Below are 19,997 nucleotides of genomic sequence, written 5' to 3'. Positions count from 1 at the left end.
ACCCATCCATGGCAGCCACAATTACTCGTCAACCACACTGTTATTATCACTAATACAACATTTTCAGGTTATTATATAGAAACACACATACTGTAAATTACATTTTCTGTCACTATATCGTTATCAGTCTTTTTCAATTCAGTAAATCAGGTCTTGTGCAATGACCAGTCTTCAACAATACCATTATCAAAATCCTGTAAGCTCAGTGTATATTTATTAATTCATTTCATTCAAATAACATCAGTCCAAAAATCCAGTTAAAACAGCTAGAAAGATAAATTAAAGTAAAATATATGTGATAATATAGTGGTTACATAAATTACATTAATCCCTTTTGAGTTCCAGACCAACAATATATTTTACAGCATATTATGTCCATAAATAAAATATTTACATACCCCTTAAAAAGTTTGACTTCAGCTCCAAACAGTATTATATATCATTCATAAAGGTAGACTTGACTGGCACTTCTTTATCACTGTGCACTGTTGAGAAATTATAAATCAACAAAGTAACAGCAGATGAAATATCTCTAGGCAGCTAAAACATCAAGTATTTGCTATTTATTAAGAGATTGTATGTCTGTAAAAAACTGGTGTAATTATGTTCCTTCCTTTGCTTCTTCTTCTCAGTTTATCATATCAGAAAATGATGATGGAATAAGGTAATAAGGAGCACAAACAAAAATTCTGATCATTGAAATGCAACAAAATAAGGTCAGACATGAGAAGGAATTGGTCTCTGAATGCTGACAGATTCAGAGGAGATGCTGAAAGTTCATGTTTTACCACAGGTAAACAGTCCTTATGCTTGTGTGAGAGAAGGTTAGAGGTGAGTAAGGTCAGAGCTAGAGGACGGTGTGTTCTCCTCTGATGGCCCACCCTGATATCCAGTGCAGGGCCTAGTGACTGGTTGAAATGAATACTGGGCTTCCAGAGGAATGCTGGAGTTTCTGTGTACTGATAACAGTTTACATCCAAACACGATAGAAACCCAGGACTACAGTGAGACACGTGAACACAGAACCTAAAAGGAGAAAATAGCATAGATCATTAATTTTGTCAAAATTAGCTTTTTCTAACGAATTATGCTTTAATTTCTAAACTCGTTGCCATATGAATACGATATGCAATATCACATACATGTATTTCATACGTATGTAAGAAACATACAGCCTTTGTGGCATTGAGGGTTAAAAGTCCCAGACTATAAGACCCCACTTAAATCCCCACTTCTTTACCCTCTACAATAAAATCACTGAACAATAACCATTAAAACTAATCAGCAGATTACATTGTTGAGTCAACAGTGCACCAGTGCCAAGTCCCACCTGCAAGGTATTTTATTGTATCCAGTTTATGTGACTCCAACATGGTTTTCAAACCGGCCGCTTCAGTGTCTATTTTCATGTTGGTCTGAGTCAAATGACGATCTTGGTCAGCAGTCTGTAAAAAAAAACAAGGAAATCACGGATAAGCCCCAGTAAACACCAACCAGATGTTTATAACACCTGCTTCTGTCCATGGCTGCGCCTACTGTACACTACAGAATAACATGTGATAATTTAGGAAACATGTAGGTGCACTGCATATGTACAAACCATTTCCATGATTTCAGTTCGCATTTCCAGAAGCATCTTCGCGTGCTGTGATTTCTGGAAATTATTTTTAAAAAATGATTTAGAGGAGGAACACAAGAACCTGACCTGTCAGCTTCATGTATAAGCCCATCATCCCTTTAATTCTCAAAGTTTAGGTATTGATTATCATAAATCACTACGAGACAGCTAAAAAAGTGCAGTCAACAGATTTTCAAACATCAACTTAATCCAATACATGATTTCTTCAAACACTTACCAGTTCCTTTACATGGCTTTTCTCTAAGTGCATGTCCAAAATAGTGTCTGAGCGAACTTTATTCATGACATCCTGCAAGGCGAAGACATACAAAGGATATTCATAAGTAATGTTTGTACCATAAAATATAAAACATAATCTGATGTGAGTAAATCTAACCACTTACAGACAGTCCGACTTTCAGCTGCAGTATTTGGATCTTGAGTTTCTGGGAGGAATTTTGAAAAATTGAAAAACAAATGAATCAAGATGTTTAAACAAACATACTGTACAGTACACAGTCATTCATGTTCCCACTTTAGGCAAACACGTCAAACATAAAGCAACTAAATTATAACAGTCTTCCACTTCCACTATTATCTGGCATGACAGATTTTTATTCATATTAATTTGCCTTAATTGTGCATTTTGCTTTTAATCTAATGGTCAAAAGACATAGTATACAACATTTGGCAAAGCCCTCGATTAAATATTAACTTAAACATGTTTACGCTTCAACTTTACAGTGGATAGATGGACGAATACACATTGATGGGAATTCAGTGACCAAACATGTCTGTCATCAGCACAGCAACGACATAAAACGTACCTCGTTCTCTGCCAGTAAAGTGGAGAACTCGCTCTTCTCAAGAATGATCATGTCCTTCTTCACAGATGCAATCTGAGACATCACACGCTGCAGCATTATCTCCTGCCAAAAATCACACAACGCATACTAGAGTTAAAAAGAAACACTAAATATTGCAAATGAAAACATTCATCTGGTGAATCACTGGGCATGAGCCAAAACTCTTTGGAAGCAATTTAATAATATGGAATAAAAGTAAATAATTCCCTTAACAGCAAGTAAAATAACGTTGTAGTGACTGAGTCCAATAAATAACGTCTCTACTGGTTGCTGATTGAGCTTTGTTTAGACATGTACTCGTAATTAAATTAAATCTATCTTTCAAAACATTTTCCAAACAGACTTTGGAAAACCCCAGTCTTCAACACACATCCCCTTATATACACTGGAAATTACAAATCAAATATATGGCTCCAACAGACATTATTTCTCTTCTTTCCTCAGCCGACATTACACCATGGCCACTATGGTTTAATAGTTAGACAGCTACAATCTGTTTGCACAATGTGGTATAAGACATCCCTGTTACTGGCACTACATTTCACCAACTGTGCAACATCATATTTATACCTACAGCAGAAGTTTTAAGTATTGAATGTATTGTTAATGAAGGTGGCCATAAAAACCTTTGATATTAAAATACAGATAATATATTTTTCTTTTATTGCAGTGACATGGATGATGAGCGCCATATCCGGGTGAAATTTATTTTATATTATATAAATTCCTACTTCTAATAAAAGAAAATGAACATGATGAAGTTATGAAATGTCGGCTTAAATTTGAATTATTTTTATAAACAAATAATTATTAATAATTATATAATTAATAATTAATAACAAATAATTCCACATAATTACTAAACATGTGCTTGACTAAAAAGTTGTGTTTTCCTAAGATATAATGTGGTGTGGTAGAAACATGATGATCATGGTTCAAATGTACAATATACAAACCTGCTGCACTTTGGTGACCATGTCGTTATAGATGACGTCCATGTTGGAGTTGGTCATCCTCACCAGCACTTTCACCATCACCTCAGCTTGCTGAGTTGTGAAACCTGTTGATGTTTAAAAAAATACATATTGATGAGAGAAATCACCAGAGGTTTCAACTCAGAACAAGTAAAATGAGGCAACAGAAGAAGCCAAACCATTGTCTTCAAAGAGTCGTACCACCGCATGTGTGTCAAAAAACAGCTTCCTGCCTTCAGAGTTAGGTACTTCTGGTTTCAGATCGTACTGGAAGGTTCTGACAGAGGTGCTCAGTTCTGAAATCCACACAGAGGAGATGGTGGTTACACAAAAGAGTTATTACACAACTTTTAGCATCAGTAATTTTCCCCTTTCTCTCGTTTTTGCATTCATTACAATACATGTTTTTTAAATGGTTGTCACAGATTTGACACTTTATTAAGAAATTTGGTGGAAGGGTGGGGTGTGAGTCAAGGAAGAACAGATTAACGTTTTGGGGCAGATTTGATTAATTTCTCAAGAAATGATGCAGAGATCGAGATGAAAGGCAAATGTAGGGCGCTTATGAACAGGTGAAATTTGGAGCGAATACATATTCATGTACATGATATGTATCCGATCTCAATACATGTATATGCAATATGGTGATTAAGCCCCCAAACAGCCTTGGAGGAGGTATGGGCCTTCTGAGGGCCTTTCTATTAATAATATATGCTGTGCATTTTTTTTGCTGTTGCAATAAACCATAACATTGACATTAGCAACAAAATGTTATATTGATTTAACAAAATCTGAAACTCCTCACATTATTCACATAATGTCCATTAGAATCAGAGCAATCATGAGCAGTGATCAGGTAAGGGTTGGACAGGTTGAATTTAAAAATGTAAACAGTTCATATGCACACACAAACACACACACACACACACACCAACAATACCACAGTAAAGGTGACACATCTGGGCATTGGTGCATATTGCATAAACACTGTGTATGCGGGTAAAGGTTTCTAATGAAAACATGCAGCATCAGGGTCTGGCTTTACACTCACTTGTATATAAGAGCTGTAACCATAGGAGTGTGTAGTTTGTAATCTGTGGACGTAATACTTTGTTTATTGGCCTATAATGCTTTGACTTTACTGTGTCTACTGTATATTCCCCATAAAAATGAGGGGATCTGCCTAATAATAAAATATATTTATACTGAATGTCAGGTGTGGTGTGTTCATAGTTTATCACGCAGAGTGGATGAGCATTCATACCAGTGAAAAGTGCAATGAGCAGAGGTGACCAGGCCTTTTCTGTCAGGACTCCCACCTCTAACAAACTCTTGAACCTCTTTTAAATGTCTCTTAAAGACACATTTTATACGTGTGCTTTCTCCTCATTTTTTATCTCACCTTCTATTCTAATATATTTATTTTCATTTTATCTTGTTTCTACTCTTTTCTCATTTGTAACACTTTTGTTTATTTCTGTATCTGTGCACAAATGCTGTGTGATCTTTAAATACTTTTTTTAAAGTTTCTTGTTTCCTTTGTTTGACTTCAATTTTAAAGGTGATATATAAATAAAGTTGTTTTTTATCCAATATTATTATAATGACCAGTATAATGAGGTGTAGTTATGGTGTGCTGCATTTGACCTCTCTGACCTGTAAAGGACTTTTATTTTGCCATTCATTCGACAGAGCTCATTTGATGATATAAGTTATTTGTTTTGCAGCAGTGTCTTTATGTTCAGTGTTGATCATCCTTCAGTTACCTCTGACAGACATGTGTGCCCCGGCAGAAACCTGTGAGATCCTCCGTCCAGCAGCTCCCCCCTGTCCCCGCGGCTCCTCCTCACAGCCGCTCCGAGCTACCGCAGCGAAACCCTGGAGACTCCGTGATGTGTTCACGGCCGTCACAGTCGACACGGTGGCGGAAGACCTGCCCGCTCTGTTCCGGTTAAAAGCAGAAGGCTCGCGCCACTTCTTCCCTTGGTGGTTCAAGACAAAGAGCTTAAGTCGCGGATGACACTGTTTCACCACCATGGTCACGACCTGCAGCCGCCGACACTCGACTTCACTGGAGCACTTCCGCCTGAGAAGTTGTGACAGCGGTCGTCAAACTTTTTGTCCCACAAACTGCCATAAGTCCCCCAGTGTCCGGTTACACCTTTCAAAGTAAAGCGTTTTTCAACCGCTAAACAAGAGTGTATATAACTAAGTAAACACGTTATGTTGTTGTTGAGGGAGAGAAATTGATTCCTTACTGTTCGATTCTTGTAAATGTATTTGAAAAATGTGCAATTACTCAAATATATTTAATGTGCCCCAACAAAATTGGCCAAGTTTAACATGTGCATTTACATAAAATACACATGAACATTAAATTCACATTACTTTCAGGAATTTCTGATGTGCAAATAAAAAGGGAGGGGGTGTGCGCGCGCGCGCGCACACACACACACACACACACACACACACAATGATGATTTAACAAATTAACGTGAATTCACTGTTGGCGAAAAATATGCGCGACATGCACAACACTGTACAGGAGCCGCTGCAGAGCCGCGGGTTGCGACCCCTGGCTACGGCGAAAGAACGATTTGTTTACTGGTCCACCGTTAAAGAGATGCGGACGTCAAAACATTAGTTCCGCCTCACATGTCCCCCTCCCGGTCGCACACAGTTTGAGAATCACTGCTTTAATGTAAAAATGTTGCACTAAAGCAAATTAAAACTGTAAAGTCCACGTTACACTCCATCTCACATACAAGCCCAACATTGCTCATCAATAAACATAAATAAAAAGCAACACAATGTTTTATCAAAGGTGAAACTTTTATAAAGCTTAAATCTACATGTTGTCAGGTCTCTACGGCACAGATTATATACACAACACTTAATCCCCAAAATGTCATTGGAAATGAATATTCAGTTTATTACAGTAAATCAACTACAAGCATCAGCACCTATATATATCATCTTGATGGCAACAAGGAATTAAATGTGAAAGGTGTCTGTGACATTTCAGAAAAGTCAAAGAGAACATACTGCATGGGAACAAAAGGTAAAAACAAGCTCCATCTTTTTACAGTTATGTAAAATAAACCATCGCCCTATTATAATTGAATTAAATATGTATCACTTCTAATTGGCAGCATCATGTTTTTATGGTTACTTTGTTCAACAAAGATAATGTAAAGTGTGTTGCAGCTTTGCATTCATTGCAACAAATGGCAAAAGTTTGCATCCAGATTTATTTCAGTGTGTTTCTGTGGACAAATATCTTATGCACTAGTAAATAATTGAATTGCCATTACAAAAAGCAACACTGGCCATTTGTGTACAGTGTTACACAAATGGCCAGTGGTTGAGTATAGACATTTTGCTCATGAGAAGAAGACAACACAGACAGATAAAGTGGCTGCCAACAGAACAACTGCCATCAGCAGTAAGAGCACAAAGATGTGGCTGCGCTGGCAGAGGGGCTGGTGTCCAGGCTGCTCCTCGTCCACAGAGAGCAGAGCCAGGGAGGCGCTGTCGGTGCTGCTGAGCGGGTCTGCGTACTGCGGCCCTCGGGGCTCCACCATCCAGCGCAGCACGTTGACCTTCATCTCCATGTCGTCGATCATGTGATCGAGGTGGCTGATCTCCTGCTCCATGGCGCCGCGCTCCTGAATCTCCAGGCCGGCATCTGGGGCTGCAGTCTGGGCCTGGTTCAGGTCTGGCAGACTGAGGGCCCGAGCTGCAACCTCACTGCCTCCTCCTGAAATGGCCAACATGAAATCTGGTGCTTTAGTCCGTACAGTGCTGAGTTCAACTGTTAACAAATAGTTAGTGAATGTGAGAAATTATTAAAAACTGAAGAGAATGTCACCAATTGTCAGAGTCCTGTGTGTATTTAACTTTGTCATGCTGCAACATGCTGTTTATAATAATTAATCATTTTCCCACTGCTTTCACATTATATACAATGACTCAGAGTTATATATTTTTATCTATAGCAAGTATTATTAGGATTGAAGAGGCATATTTCTGTGCTTCACGGAGGTTAATGCAGCTACACCTGACGTTCACAGCTGCACTGAACAACATGAACATTAATTACATTACATGAAAGTTACTCACACAGATAAAACATATTTATGCTGTCAGATTATTGTTTTTTTGTCAGACTGTTCATTCGTATGGTATCAAACTCGTATTGAAAAGGTTTATGTCAGCTGCTTCTAAAAACATCATTCATCTCTTGCTATTTATATTCAAACATTTAGGCGATCAAACCACTGAATAACCAAAACTGGAGCCTGATCATCCAGCCTGGTAGATTTGATTGTAGGTGTTTTCATTTACTACAGGTGGTTACATATATTACATTACTGAAAACGATTCCAATTTGTTTCTATGCATGTACTTGTATGTTTTTACTTTGTATGTTTTTAATCTGTTTAAGAATGTTTTTTATTTGTGTGCGAGCGTAATATGTGCCTAATGGTGAATAAATAAATAATTGACAAATGCACTACTATGGACAGCACTACTCAGATGAGTGGCACTAGAAAATCCCACATGATACGTGCACAGACAAAAAACCCATCTCCACTGATGCAGTGCTGATGCCTGATCGAGAACTTGTTCCAGGCATTTCCACAGAAATAAATCAAGTGAGATCTACTGACGTCAGCAGCTTTGGGAGAAGCCACAGCAGGAAATTCTCCAGCTTTCTAAGAAAAAAAGGGCGAAAGCAGCAGCAAGCCGCTTTCGGAAATTCATTCTAATGCAAGATGTGATGACTTTAAAAGTAAATTTAATTTATATCCACAGTTGTGCTCTGTTAGTTGTGATTTCGTTCCAATGGAAATGATGTGCCACTACACAACGTCCTACTTTTTTTCTTCTGGTGGTTTGCAAACAATGAATTGGGGGCTCTCTGCACTATCTCGGTGTAAATAAAGAAATGTCGTGTTGCCCCTCAGGGTAATCAGTGTCATTCATACAATGCTAAAAAGCAGAGAGAGTGCAGGAGAGAGGCAGCATCTCCACAACACAATTCCCCACCGGTGGGTGTCTGAGCAGCTTTGAACAGAGACAACACTCGATTTAAGGACAGGAGAGAAACTGACTTGAAGTCAGTGCTCAACATATAGAATATTTGATAAACCGTTTAGCTCAATCATTATCAATGTCCATTGTGTTATTTGATTATTTTAAAGAATTAGGAAAAGAAATCACAACCCAAATAATCTTTGAAAATACTGTGTGCAATTATTTCATTGGTTATAGTTTGAGTAATTTATTCTATCTGTCATCGGATTAGAGTTGTTAAAATCTTTTTCACATTATTTTACTTCTCTTTGGCTAAGTGACCTCTTTAATTTTCAATTTGCATTTGCTGTCAAATGTATAGGATTTGCATTCACCTTGAAGGCCAGTTTGCACCAGTGTAGCAGTGTTTGCCAGACAGAAGACATGGCCCATGCTGAAGACTTTGCACATGTCAACATGGAGAAGCTCCAGGCTGGAGGAGAAGGCCACCCAGAGGAGCTCCATCTCCTTGCGCTGCTCCTCGGGCAGGCTCTTGTCCCGCAGGTGTGAGGTCAGGTGGCGGCAGATGGACACGGCCAAATTTTGGGCCTTTTCTCTGGTTTGCCGCAGCTCGTCCCTGAGCTGCAAGCTGTCTGTGCATCCACCGACGCATGATGCCAAGTGCCGGTAACATGCCACCACCTGTATGAAGAACAATAAAGAAATATTTTATTATATTGTAATCAATATGTGGAGCTTCTGAGGAGATATCCACGACTGTACACTTCTCCAAGACAAATGTATTCACACCCAATCAGTGCACGTTGACAGAAATAAACACTAAATGGTTTTTAATGGCTGATCAGCATCCACCTCAGTTTAAAGCTGCATGAAACAAGAACTGGAAAATGGGGAGAAAGGAACAGTTAGTTTCATGATGTCAATCATTTTACACCTGCAGGATTAGCAGCTCTGGTTTCAATGAAAAATATTATCAATAATCTCATTATCGTTGATCTATTTCTAGATAAGCCAAAGCAACCTTGTGTGCTCAGAGTACCAGCGGCTCATTTCAAGACGTGGACAGAGGAGGAAAGAAAACAATGACAACTACATTGTTTTGTTGTGTTAATTTTTAGTTTTCAAAATTGTATTTTTATAAGATTTATATCTTTGGTACTAGTAAAAAAAAAAGAATACCTCATACCTACTCTACAATAGCTTACATTATCAGTTTGTCATTTACTTGTTTGTGTTCCACATACAATACACTGCTGCAATTAAGTTCATTCAAGAATAGCAATACAATAATATAACATGCAGTAGCTTTCACTGCAAACATCAATAGGACCAAGAAAAACATGAACCACGATTGTTACAGTACATAAGTACTCTTCAAAGTCAGTACAGTACATTTTAGTAATTGTAAAGTAAAATATTTGCTTGTAACGGGGGGGGGGGGGGAGCTTGACGTGATCCTGACATTATCTAACACAGACGCTCGAATGATCACAAAGACGCAGTGGACCAAAAATGTCTTTCATTCAGAGTGCCTTTTTAGCCAACGGGGAGACAAAACCTGTTTCAATGTCTTTAGTCTGGGAAAGACTCATGTAAGAGTTACAGAAAGGAAAATAGTGAAGATGGTGTAATTAACAATGCTGAACATAACATAATACCCTTTTCTTCAATCTCATGCAATTTTTTACCATCTTTCTATAGCTCATTACGATATTGTAAAAGCATTGATGGTAACCTGCCCACAAACTACAGTAATGAATGTAACAAAAGGAAAACACCAAAGCATAAACTGCTGAAATATGGATTTACCTTTATTAAAGACCCCACCAGAGCCTCTCCATCAGCCAAAGCCTTGTCCGAGCCGCCTGTGCAATCATCTCCCACTTTGTTATTCACAAGTGGCATGAGGATGACTCGTCCAGAGTCTCGGACCAGACTCTGCCACAGCAGGCAAGATGCTGGCCCAGCTGCCCCTTCACTTCTCTGGCTGCCCCAGCTCTGGTCCTCCTTCCCCTGGAAGATGCTTCATTCAGTGGCAGAGGGTCAAGATGCACTCAGTCCTGAGGCCTCATGATGCGTCGCAGTATATCCACTCACCTTTAACTCTACTAAACATACTTTGGAGGCTGGAAGGGGGGAAAAATGACCCACAAAGAGCAAGAAGTGGGAAAGTCAAAGTAAGGAGGTAAAAAAAAAAAAAAAAAGTGTAATAAAGTGATGCAACGCTTTGAGCAAGGTGCTAATCCTGTGACTGACCCCTTTGCACTGAGGCAGACTAAGACGAACAGCTAATCTCATTAACGAACACTGAGAGCAGAGAGACAGAGCAGCAGCTGGCTGTCCCCCACAATGGCCCTTTCACTCACTGAAGTGAGGCTGCATTACCTCGTGCACACCATTACCTCGTGCACACCACACTGGATACACCTCATTCACTTACAGGTCAATATGCAACATATTTCATTAACATGGTGTATACATTATCTTCATATTTTCAATGTTATATTGGCAAATATCTAAATATTTCTCACAGACTGAGTTTAAAAGAGATTAATAAATCAAAGTTGTACATAGCATCTTTGTTCCTGTCAGGGTCTTTTGTGGTTCACTTCCCCTCAGGCCCCACAGATAATGGACAGCCTCGTTTGACCAGGCGGATGAAAGGTTCAGCGTGTACTGAGCGAGAACTCCCTCGCGTGATGTTTCTATAGCAGAGTATGTAGGCATGTAATGCCCTCGCGTGATGTTTCTATAGCAGAGTATGTATGTATGTATGCATGCATGCATGCATGCATGCATGCATGCATGCAATTCCCTCGCGTGATGTTTCTATAGCAGAGTATGTAGGCATGTAATTCCCTCGCGTGATGTTTCTATAGCAGAGTATGTATGCATGTATAACAAGCTTTTTATCTGCAGAAATCACACCTCAAAGAGAGAAACCATACATTAGTGAGCTGTGGCCATGAGATAACACCCAGCATGCACTGGGGCTTGACGCATCAAATAATGCGATTAAATTAATCACGATGGACGCTTTCAGGCCTCTAATTAATAATTTTTTTATTACAAATTTAAAAGAAAACATACATTCTACTTTAATAAAAACCAATAAATGAGAACCTCTCTTGTCGTTTTTCTGGGGTTGTTCCGGTTTCTTTCCCATGTACCCTAAAAAACGTAATAACCCTCTCAGTGGTTTGCAGTCCGAGCAGTTTTCCTGGGCGTTCGGACAGATGCGCCCTTCCTCGGAGAGGTCACCACCTCCCTGATGTTGGCAAGCAGGCCTCGCTTCACCTTGGGCTGCACAGGAGACTTCTGGGAGAACTTGGCAACTTCCACCTTCAGGGAGGCAATCTCCCGGTCCTTCTCAGCGTTCTGCCGGAGGACGTCCTCCACTGATTTTTTCTACAAATATTCAATCCACATACAACAATGATTTCCATTCTGGGGACATGTCAAACAGCTCAAGTTCTATTATTCTTGAGGCCATTTTAAGTGCAATAAAAATTCTTGATGGTTTTTCATACATTGTATGTTTTCATCATTCACTTGCTGCCCTCAAACCCTTGCCCCACTTTGCACATGCCTACTTTTAAAGGATTTTCACCTGATCATCATATTTCCTCTGTAGAACCTCCAGATCAGCTGATTTCTCCAGGAAACCATCCCTGACCTTCTGAAGCGTTTGACTTAGCGCCATCAGTCTTTTCTCTAGAGACAAAATCAACTGAAGACCAAATATTTTATGTTAAATCAAAGTAACTACATATGTAGATCGAGCACAATATTGACCAGGAGTCATTAAGTTCTTCAGATTTTGTGATTGTTACCTCTTGTTTATCCTCACACATCCTCTCGATGGCACACTTTTCTTTGAAAAGCCATTTGTGTCTATCGTCTCCTGTGTGGATATAAAGAGGGATCTCTGCTATTATGGTGAGGCACCACAGGTGAGTAGGGTAAAAGTGTTTACTGATAGATATTCCCATGAAACTTCCCAAGCTGATTACTTAAGTTAAGACAGTTATTTGTAGTGTTCTGAAATTTTGTATTTATACACAGATAAATTAAAATGTGATGATTTAGGAACATTCACAGAACAAATCAAAATATTGAATAAAACCAGATTCAAAATTTTTGTTTCATGTTATATTCACATAATTAGTTTTAACAGAGGGGATTTTAATCACTTCGTAAAAATAAGAAAAATATCCAATGTTTTTACAGATAAAAACGTTATATAAACCTGGTTGTGGATGATGTATAAACAAAGTTTTCAATAAAAAAGAAACTTTACAAACTAGGAATTAAAACTGGAGAGTTTGGTGAATGTAAGTGATACTAAAGTGGAGATTTTTGACCCAGAGAATGAGAAAGAATTCATTGAGTACATGAACAAAGTTGTATTTTTGCTTGTAGTGTCACTTCTTGTAAATCATCCTATAAACACAGACCCACTCAGGTTTAAAACAAAGTTGTCTTTAGAGGACATTTCCTCAAAGAGCGTCACACACTCACCTGAAGCTTCTGGCGTTTTGTAAGTCTGACATGACTGGTGTACTGATGGAACTGAAGACATTCTTCTGCTGTCCATCTCTGACACTTTACATCTAAGGGCCTACACACAAACACACAGTAAGACCCAATTCTGATGCTTAAAACAAACAACTCCAAGAACTTGGTTTGATGACACAACACTGGACATTACCAGGCTGCTATAAATCCAGTCTATTTTTTGACAATTCAGCATCACACATCTATATCTTTGACATAACCTGGAGATTTGAATGTGCACATCTGATATTAAGGCTGACCTGTTAACAACATACCTCTACTTTCTCCTCTTCGGCGATGAACTCATCCAGAGGCACGTAGTCGTCTTCCAGATTGTTCATGGCGCTCTGGTAAGCATGCTCTTTGATGGCATCCTTGTACATCTCAAACGTGTTCTCCAGCTTTTCTTGGTAGCTCTCCTTCAGCTCATCAATCCGTCGACTAAACATTTAAAAAAAAATATAATATATATATATATATATATATATATACATACATATATATATACATATACATATACATATATATATATATATATATATATATATATATACATACACACACACTTCAAGTCTCTGGCTTTACATTAAACAATAAATAAATGCATGTATTAAAGGCTTATGTATTCTGCACCAATCAGATAAATTAGCCAAACAGACTGAAACCACACTTGCCAGAATAAATAAATTTGACATACCTGCGGAGTTCTTCACTCTCCATGAGCTGCTGTATCATTGCATCTCCCATTTCCTTGCGAATCTCCATTTCCAGCACCAGGTTTCTTCTCCTTTCAGCCAGGAGTTTTGTTCGGAGGCTTTCAATCGCATTCACAAGCTCCTGAGAAAGTTTTAAAATAAAACGTTTACTCAAGAAATGGGCACATCACTCTACAATCCCCAATAAAACAGTATTGGATAACTTCTAATATGTCTGATATGTGTATGAAACAGTGTTTGAATGTGATGTGGAGCAGTAATTGTTACATTCTGTGGCAGCAAAGACATGTCGGCCTCATCCTCCTCATCAAGCAGCTCCTCTTCAGACAGGTAGCTCTCCAGGGCCTGGTTGTCAATCATCCCGTTCCTAATCAGAGGTTTGCCATCGCGGCCGACCAGACAAGGAGCCAGAGATCCCAGAGGTTTGTCGGGGATCACCTGCAACACCTGCAGCCAGAAGAGCAGAGGTTAGTGGTGCACTGGATCATCCTACAGCTCACTGAGATTCTTTCATGGTCTGATTCCTCTCACACCATCATGTCGTCAGACTGACCTGTTTGGCCACGGCAGAGAATTTCATAACGTGGAGAGTCTCATCATAGGTGGAAGCACACTGGTTGATGTTGACGATCATAGACGATCTTCCCTTGCCGCAGAAAACGGCCTGGAAGAGCTTGGTGAGTTTGCTCTCTCGGAAGGGAATTTTGCTGCTCTTCATTCTGATGAAAGCAACAGTACAAACCATTGACTGTATATGAAAGATGGACGACACGACCGCTCCCCATATTTTAGCCTAAATTTTGTACAACGGGAGGAAGTGGAGGAGTGTCTTCCATCTTTATATGCAGTCTATGGTGCAAACCTACCGAACTATTCCCAGGTCATGCATAGTTCAACAATCAGCATCTCCAGCAATCTGCTATAGCAGAACTCAGTCATTGACAGTTTAAACGTCGGGCATATTTATAAATTTACTGTACCGGTCCGTCTGATTGTTGCGCAGCGCAGTGATGCACTTCCCCAGAATGAGCAGGGAGTTGTTTATGTTTCCCGCCTCTTTCAGCCTCTCTCCGAACGTTTTGGTTTTGTTGCATCTTTCGGAGCCAGCCAGGTCACACAGAGAAAACCTGAGATACAAAAATAATTTATTGATTCCCTGTATTAAATCTCTGATCATGCATGAGTATAGTAACACCCAACACCTCATGTAGGCCGATCTAACATTTGAGATGATTCTCATATTTAATGTTGATTCAGATATGTTAATAAAGTGGCAGCAATTTTATTAGATAAACAATGAGGAAAATTTATGTAATAGTATTTCAGTATGTAAAAGTGAGTAGGCTGTGGTTCAGGAGATAGAGCAGGTCGTCCACTAAACAGGAAGTTAGCGGTTCGATCTAAGTCTCCTCCATTCCGCATAGCGAAGTGTCCTTAGGCAAGATGTTGAACCCCAAACTGCCCATGACGGCTGTACTGGTGTGAGTGATGTATGATAGGAAAAAGCAGTACATATACATGCACTGTTTGAATGTGTGTGTGAATGAGTGGATGGCAAAACTGCACTTTAAGTGGTCATAAAGACTAGAAAAGTTTAAATTAAAATTGACCATTTTACAGTATGTAGGATGCAAACAAAAAAAGTTCAAATGACAACTTGACAAGGTACTTACTCTGACATTCTTTTAACTTCATTGTCGTCAATCTGGAGTAACTTCATGGTAAAAATGCTGTGGCTGTAATGAAAATTGGTATGAATTTTGAAAACAAAGGATGAAAGCATTTATAGAAAAGATAAGGTGGAATAAAAAAAACAAAAAACAGATTGCCTTCGGCTTGAGGACTGGTTCATCTTGGTGGCTGCAGCGCTTCTGTTTTTATTCCCAAACTGCAGTAGTTTGTCTGCTTCGCCCAGGTTCTGGATGTTGATCCACCTCAGATCTTTAAAAAATGTAAGCACATTTTAGCAATTCTTTGAGCAAAATTAAATATATATACACACTTCTTTCTCATTCAGAACTCAAGATGGAAGCCTTCTCCAACCTTTAACGTAAGCATTTCCTGCACCGTCATCGCACACACGAAGAGAAGCACGTTTCTTGGACTTGGAGCACAGGGAGAGTTGAAGCAGATCATACACGCACTCGTTGTAGATTTCAAAGAATGCCACCCATAAAGCAAACTGGCCTCTGCCTGCTTCTGCTGGTTTAATGGCCAACAATAAAGTAGTAAGAACATAGATAGCACAGAGGACAACATAAACTTAAGAGTCCTGCAGTGGCACCTTTATATTTCCGTCCTCGACAACTGAAATTGTACGATAACTCACATGTTCACTGTGTTGATTTAATGAAGGCTACCTGTTTGATTGTAGGACAAAGAGGAGGATGAATGTGAAGTGGAAGCACGGGGTAAACACGCTGACCCACCACTGGCTCTGAGGGGATCACACTCCTAAGATGGAGGCAAAGACAGAAACATGTTATGACGTTCTTTGCAGAAAACACTGTAGTTGCTGTGGCTCAATCCCCAGAAATGTTGTCTTTTTTGCAGAGCTGAGGAAGCATGAAGTCCTTACATCTTTGACTGAAGCAAAAATGGCAGCTTTAGCGCTTCTCTCCTGCTTGACTTGGTCAGAATCCAAATACTGTGCGTCATTCCTGAGGTAGGGTTTCAGGTCCATGTCCTCATACCGGTCGCCTCCGATGTGGTGGAAGGTGGCGTCCAGCACTCGAGGGAGTATCCCTGGATCTTTAGGGGTTCCTGAAACATCAAAACACACTTAAGCCTTTCACCAGAACTTTACAGGACTTCTACAGCTCATTATCATGTTCTTGCGTTCCTGTTTTGTTTAACCTTGAATTGTGAAGGTTTTCCCAGCGTTGGTGACACCGTAGCTGAATATCAGTGCATTCTTTCCATCCAAGAAATCAGACATTTGGCTTTTGACCGTGTCCTCAAAGAGCTCAGCCTGTGTCGTCTCTGGTCCAAAAATCTAAAATGTTGGATGCAATGAAGTACATTTACTACTTCACTATACTTAAGTACATGTTTCATGCATCTGTACTTTACTTGAGTATATATATTTTCAGGTTAATTTTATTCCACTACAGACATCCGCAAATATTTGTACTTTCTAGTCCATTACATTTTTTGTATTAATATATTGCATTAGAAGCTCAATAATTAGAAGGGAATTGATCCAATCAGAGCAGGCAGATAACATTAGACTTCGCCTCATGCAGCAGCATCACTGGTTAAGAAAATCTCCCAGTTTGGAGTCAATAAAGTACATCCATCCAAAATGGATTTAGGGGAGTCCACCGCTAGGACTCAGCCATAATGATGTGTCAGACTGTTGCATTAGGGAAAAGGCTAAACTCATCATGTACTTTTACTACTAACTAAGTAAGTAGTGAAATATACTTATCAACTAGAAAGGTTTATAATGGTACTTTTAATGGAGTACATTTGTCTATTTATTTGTACTTTTACTTAAGTAAATTGTTTAAGCACATCCTCCATCACTGCTTGAGTATGTATGGGTGCTCAGTAGCCAGTCATGATTGGATAAGCATCCTTTTGTGTTCAAGAAAATTGACAGCAGTTCTCAGGTTTGCGGTGCTGCTGACCTGTGAGAAGGAGAACTTGTGGATCGACAAGCCGATGCCCTTCTCGCTGCTCTTCATGGTGGCCGAACCCTTCGGTGCATTCAGAGTCACCGTCTGGATGTTTTCAATCACCACACAATCCTGAGAGAAAAACAAAAGGGGAACATTAGTACTGAGGCCTCAATGAGGAAAAAGCAAGTCACACAATGCGAGTCAAACAATGAGAAGCAGTAGAACTTTGTCTACATGTACGGACTGTTCACAAATTATTAGGAGGGATAAGAGAAGGTTGATGTAAGAATGTAAGTCAAGTTTTAAAGGTTACTCATCTTAGATCATTTTGTGTCAAAATTATTGTTAAAAAAAACAAAACAAAAAAACGCTTTCATCATATCAATGGCTGTTGTGTGCACCATGTGGTTTAGCCCTGGATCTTTATTCTGTAGTTATTAGTGACAGAGCAGCATTTGTTCTTTACCGAATAAATGAAAAGAAAGTAAAGTAGAATGCATTGTATAAAAAAAACTTGTGATTGCAGGTCTAGTTCCTTAAACTCTCCTAACTCTGATGTCATGCAATCGGTTCTATTGAGACAGACACTCAGGAGTTTGATCTTCAACACATTAGGCTACATATACTATTTCTATTAGTTCTTCAAATTATAAATGGAACTAAACAGTTAAATCTGACAGCAAAAACTGAAAAACTGCACCACCTACAAAAAAGCACAACATTTCAATACCTAAAAGAAGCTTTCAGGGGGTTTGCTCCTACTTTATACAAAAATAAATCAAATTGAAGGAAGTAAATAACATTGCACTTCTATTGCATGTTTAGTTCAATGCACTTGAACAGTTCTTTGTGTTTATTTGCAAATTGCCTTCGGGATTGATAAAGTTTTATTGTATTATATGACCGGTAGTTATTATACTGAACACAACATGGACTGGATGATCAGATGTTTTACCTGGTCTTCGTTGTCAGACAGCTCCACCTTAGAGAAGGGCCTGACTCTGAGGTAAACGCTCATCGTCTGCTGCTCGGCACCACCTGACATTTCAGTCTGGGAACAAAGAAGAACAGAGTCAGACTGGAAACTCACCTCAGAGCAGAACAGATGATGTTTAATGTTTTATTCTGGACATGTTGGATCATTGAATCACATGGCTTTAGTTGAAATGATCAGTGACTGTAGCTTGGTACAAAAAAACTTTACCTGCTGGGGTGAAGGGCTGACGGGAGGAAGGTTACAAGTCAAGTCCATGTCTTCAGACTGATGGAGGGTTAGATCAATAACTGTACTCATCTTGAAACTGTTTGATAATTGTTCACATTCACTGACTTCAGCCACTATAAACTGCACAAATAAAAGCTGCGACAACTTCTTACTCCAAAAGAGACAATTCACAAGATATTTAGGTCTTAGAATGAAGGGTTAAAGCGTGATGGACTCTACTGCTCTGCTCATGTTCTCACACTGAAGATCAGGAGCAGCTCCTCATCACTTTTAATTGAAGGCAGGTGAGAAGTGAAGGAGTGAGATCTGCTCCACTCAGTTCAGTCATTCACAGTCTGAGGCTTGTCACTGACTCCACGGAGGTTCTGAAGGATTCTGCTGCATCATGTCCACAGCTTTAACTATTTGCAAGCGTAGAGATATGAATCCAAAGATGGGAGAAAAATGATCATGTGACTGTTTTACAAGATTATCATTGATATAAATCACCTGGATACACTTTTGACTTTTTGATCCAAGATTTCAAGATTCAAGATTCATCCATCTTCCTTAAATAAGTGTCAGAAAAACATGCTTATGGTTTCACTGGGCTAAAGCCAAGGGAATGAGGTTGAGGCATTATCTTTTTAAACAGGGTGATGATTTGGGTCTGTAACAGTTCCAAAATGGAAAGTGGTTCCTAAACATTCCTGCATTTGAATGGTCATTTTAATTATCTCCATAATGGAAAAATTAAAGCCAGCTTTGTCAAATTATGTAAAACCATTTGGACTCAAAGGAGAGCCAGAGTGTGAGGATCGGTGTATTTTATTTGCACAAAAAATAAACAGTATCTCTGTTCGCATTAAATGAGCAGAATGCAAAGAATGATTTTGGTGAGAAATTCATAGTATGGAGTATGGGAAAATGTTCCAATATACAATTTGTCTGCTGTGGCTCAGGAGGTAGAGGTTGTCCACCACCCAGGTTGATGGTTCAGTTCCTCCAGTCAGCATCCTTATCTTCTTCTCTGACACACTTCATGAAACTTTCTGCAAAAACTTGCTCCGATAAAACAAACAGTGGCGACCTGTTGTACCGGCACAGCCCCGGTTCCGTTACTCCTGATCTTATTTATTTACTTACATATTCCACTTTACATATGCACATACTCTGCACTTTTACTGCTTTTTTTTGCACTTCTGGTTAGATGCTAAACTGCATTTCATTGTCTCTGTACTTGTACTCTGTGCAATGACAATAAAGTTGAATCTATTCTAATCCTGATGTGCCCATGGACAAGACAGTGAACCCAAATACTGGAAGTGTATGAAGTGTATAAAAGCAATGTATGAATGAGTTTATAAATACATAGATGTAATTTGAAGTTTATAGCGCT

General features: G+C 39.1%; 3 protein-coding genes across 3 annotated transcripts; all 3 read right to left on the bottom strand.

The window, feature by feature from the left end:
• Nucleotides 1-199: 199 nt before the first annotated feature.
• mcur1 (mitochondrial calcium uniporter regulator 1) lies at nucleotides 200-5,575 on the bottom strand. Its single transcript, XM_034573170.1, has 9 exons — nucleotides 5,225-5,575; nucleotides 3,638-3,754; nucleotides 3,441-3,544; nucleotides 2,446-2,547; nucleotides 2,023-2,064; nucleotides 1,857-1,928; nucleotides 1,601-1,654; nucleotides 1,331-1,445; nucleotides 200-1,026 (listed from the first exon to the last, which is right to left on the bottom strand). Exons 1-9 carry the CDS (start codon nucleotides 5,493-5,495, stop codon nucleotides 971-973), a joined length of 933 nt encoding a protein of 310 aa, XP_034429061.1. The 5' UTR covers nucleotides 5,496-5,575; the 3' UTR covers nucleotides 200-970.
• Nucleotides 5,576-6,333: 758 nt separating this feature from the next.
• On the bottom strand, nucleotides 6,334-10,734 carry rgs9bp (regulator of G protein signaling 9 binding protein). Its single transcript, XM_034573175.1, has 3 exons — nucleotides 10,308-10,734; nucleotides 8,873-9,179; nucleotides 6,334-7,218 (listed from the first exon to the last, which is right to left on the bottom strand). The coding sequence occupies exons 1-3, from the start codon at nucleotides 10,401-10,403 to the stop codon at nucleotides 6,842-6,844; spliced, it is 780 nt and encodes a 259-aa protein (XP_034429066.1). The 5' UTR covers nucleotides 10,404-10,734; the 3' UTR covers nucleotides 6,334-6,841.
• Nucleotides 10,735-11,540: 806 nt separating this feature from the next.
• On the bottom strand, nucleotides 11,541-18,990 carry zgc:56231 (uncharacterized protein LOC406257 homolog). The gene is made up of 18 exons (XM_034573132.1): nucleotides 18,599-18,990; nucleotides 18,350-18,445; nucleotides 17,404-17,523; nucleotides 16,628-16,766; nucleotides 16,350-16,534; nucleotides 16,132-16,225; nucleotides 15,815-15,973; nucleotides 15,601-15,712; nucleotides 15,445-15,507; nucleotides 14,752-14,898; nucleotides 14,325-14,490; nucleotides 14,039-14,218; nucleotides 13,753-13,892; nucleotides 13,331-13,496; nucleotides 13,020-13,119; nucleotides 12,332-12,402; nucleotides 12,109-12,228; nucleotides 11,541-11,906 (listed from the first exon to the last, which is right to left on the bottom strand). Exons 1-18 carry the CDS (start codon nucleotides 18,686-18,688, stop codon nucleotides 11,691-11,693), a joined length of 2,364 nt encoding a protein of 787 aa, XP_034429023.1. The 5' UTR covers nucleotides 18,689-18,990; the 3' UTR covers nucleotides 11,541-11,690.
• Nucleotides 18,991-19,997: the final 1,007 nt, after the last annotated feature.

This window comes from Hippoglossus hippoglossus, chromosome 20, assembly GCF_009819705.1.
Source record: "Hippoglossus hippoglossus isolate fHipHip1 chromosome 20, fHipHip1.pri, whole genome shotgun sequence".
Lineage (NCBI taxonomy): Eukaryota > Metazoa > Chordata > Actinopteri > Pleuronectiformes > Pleuronectidae > Hippoglossus > Hippoglossus hippoglossus.
The sequence above is the reverse complement of the archived record's forward strand: the minus strand, read 5'-3'. Positions and strand labels throughout refer to the sequence as shown.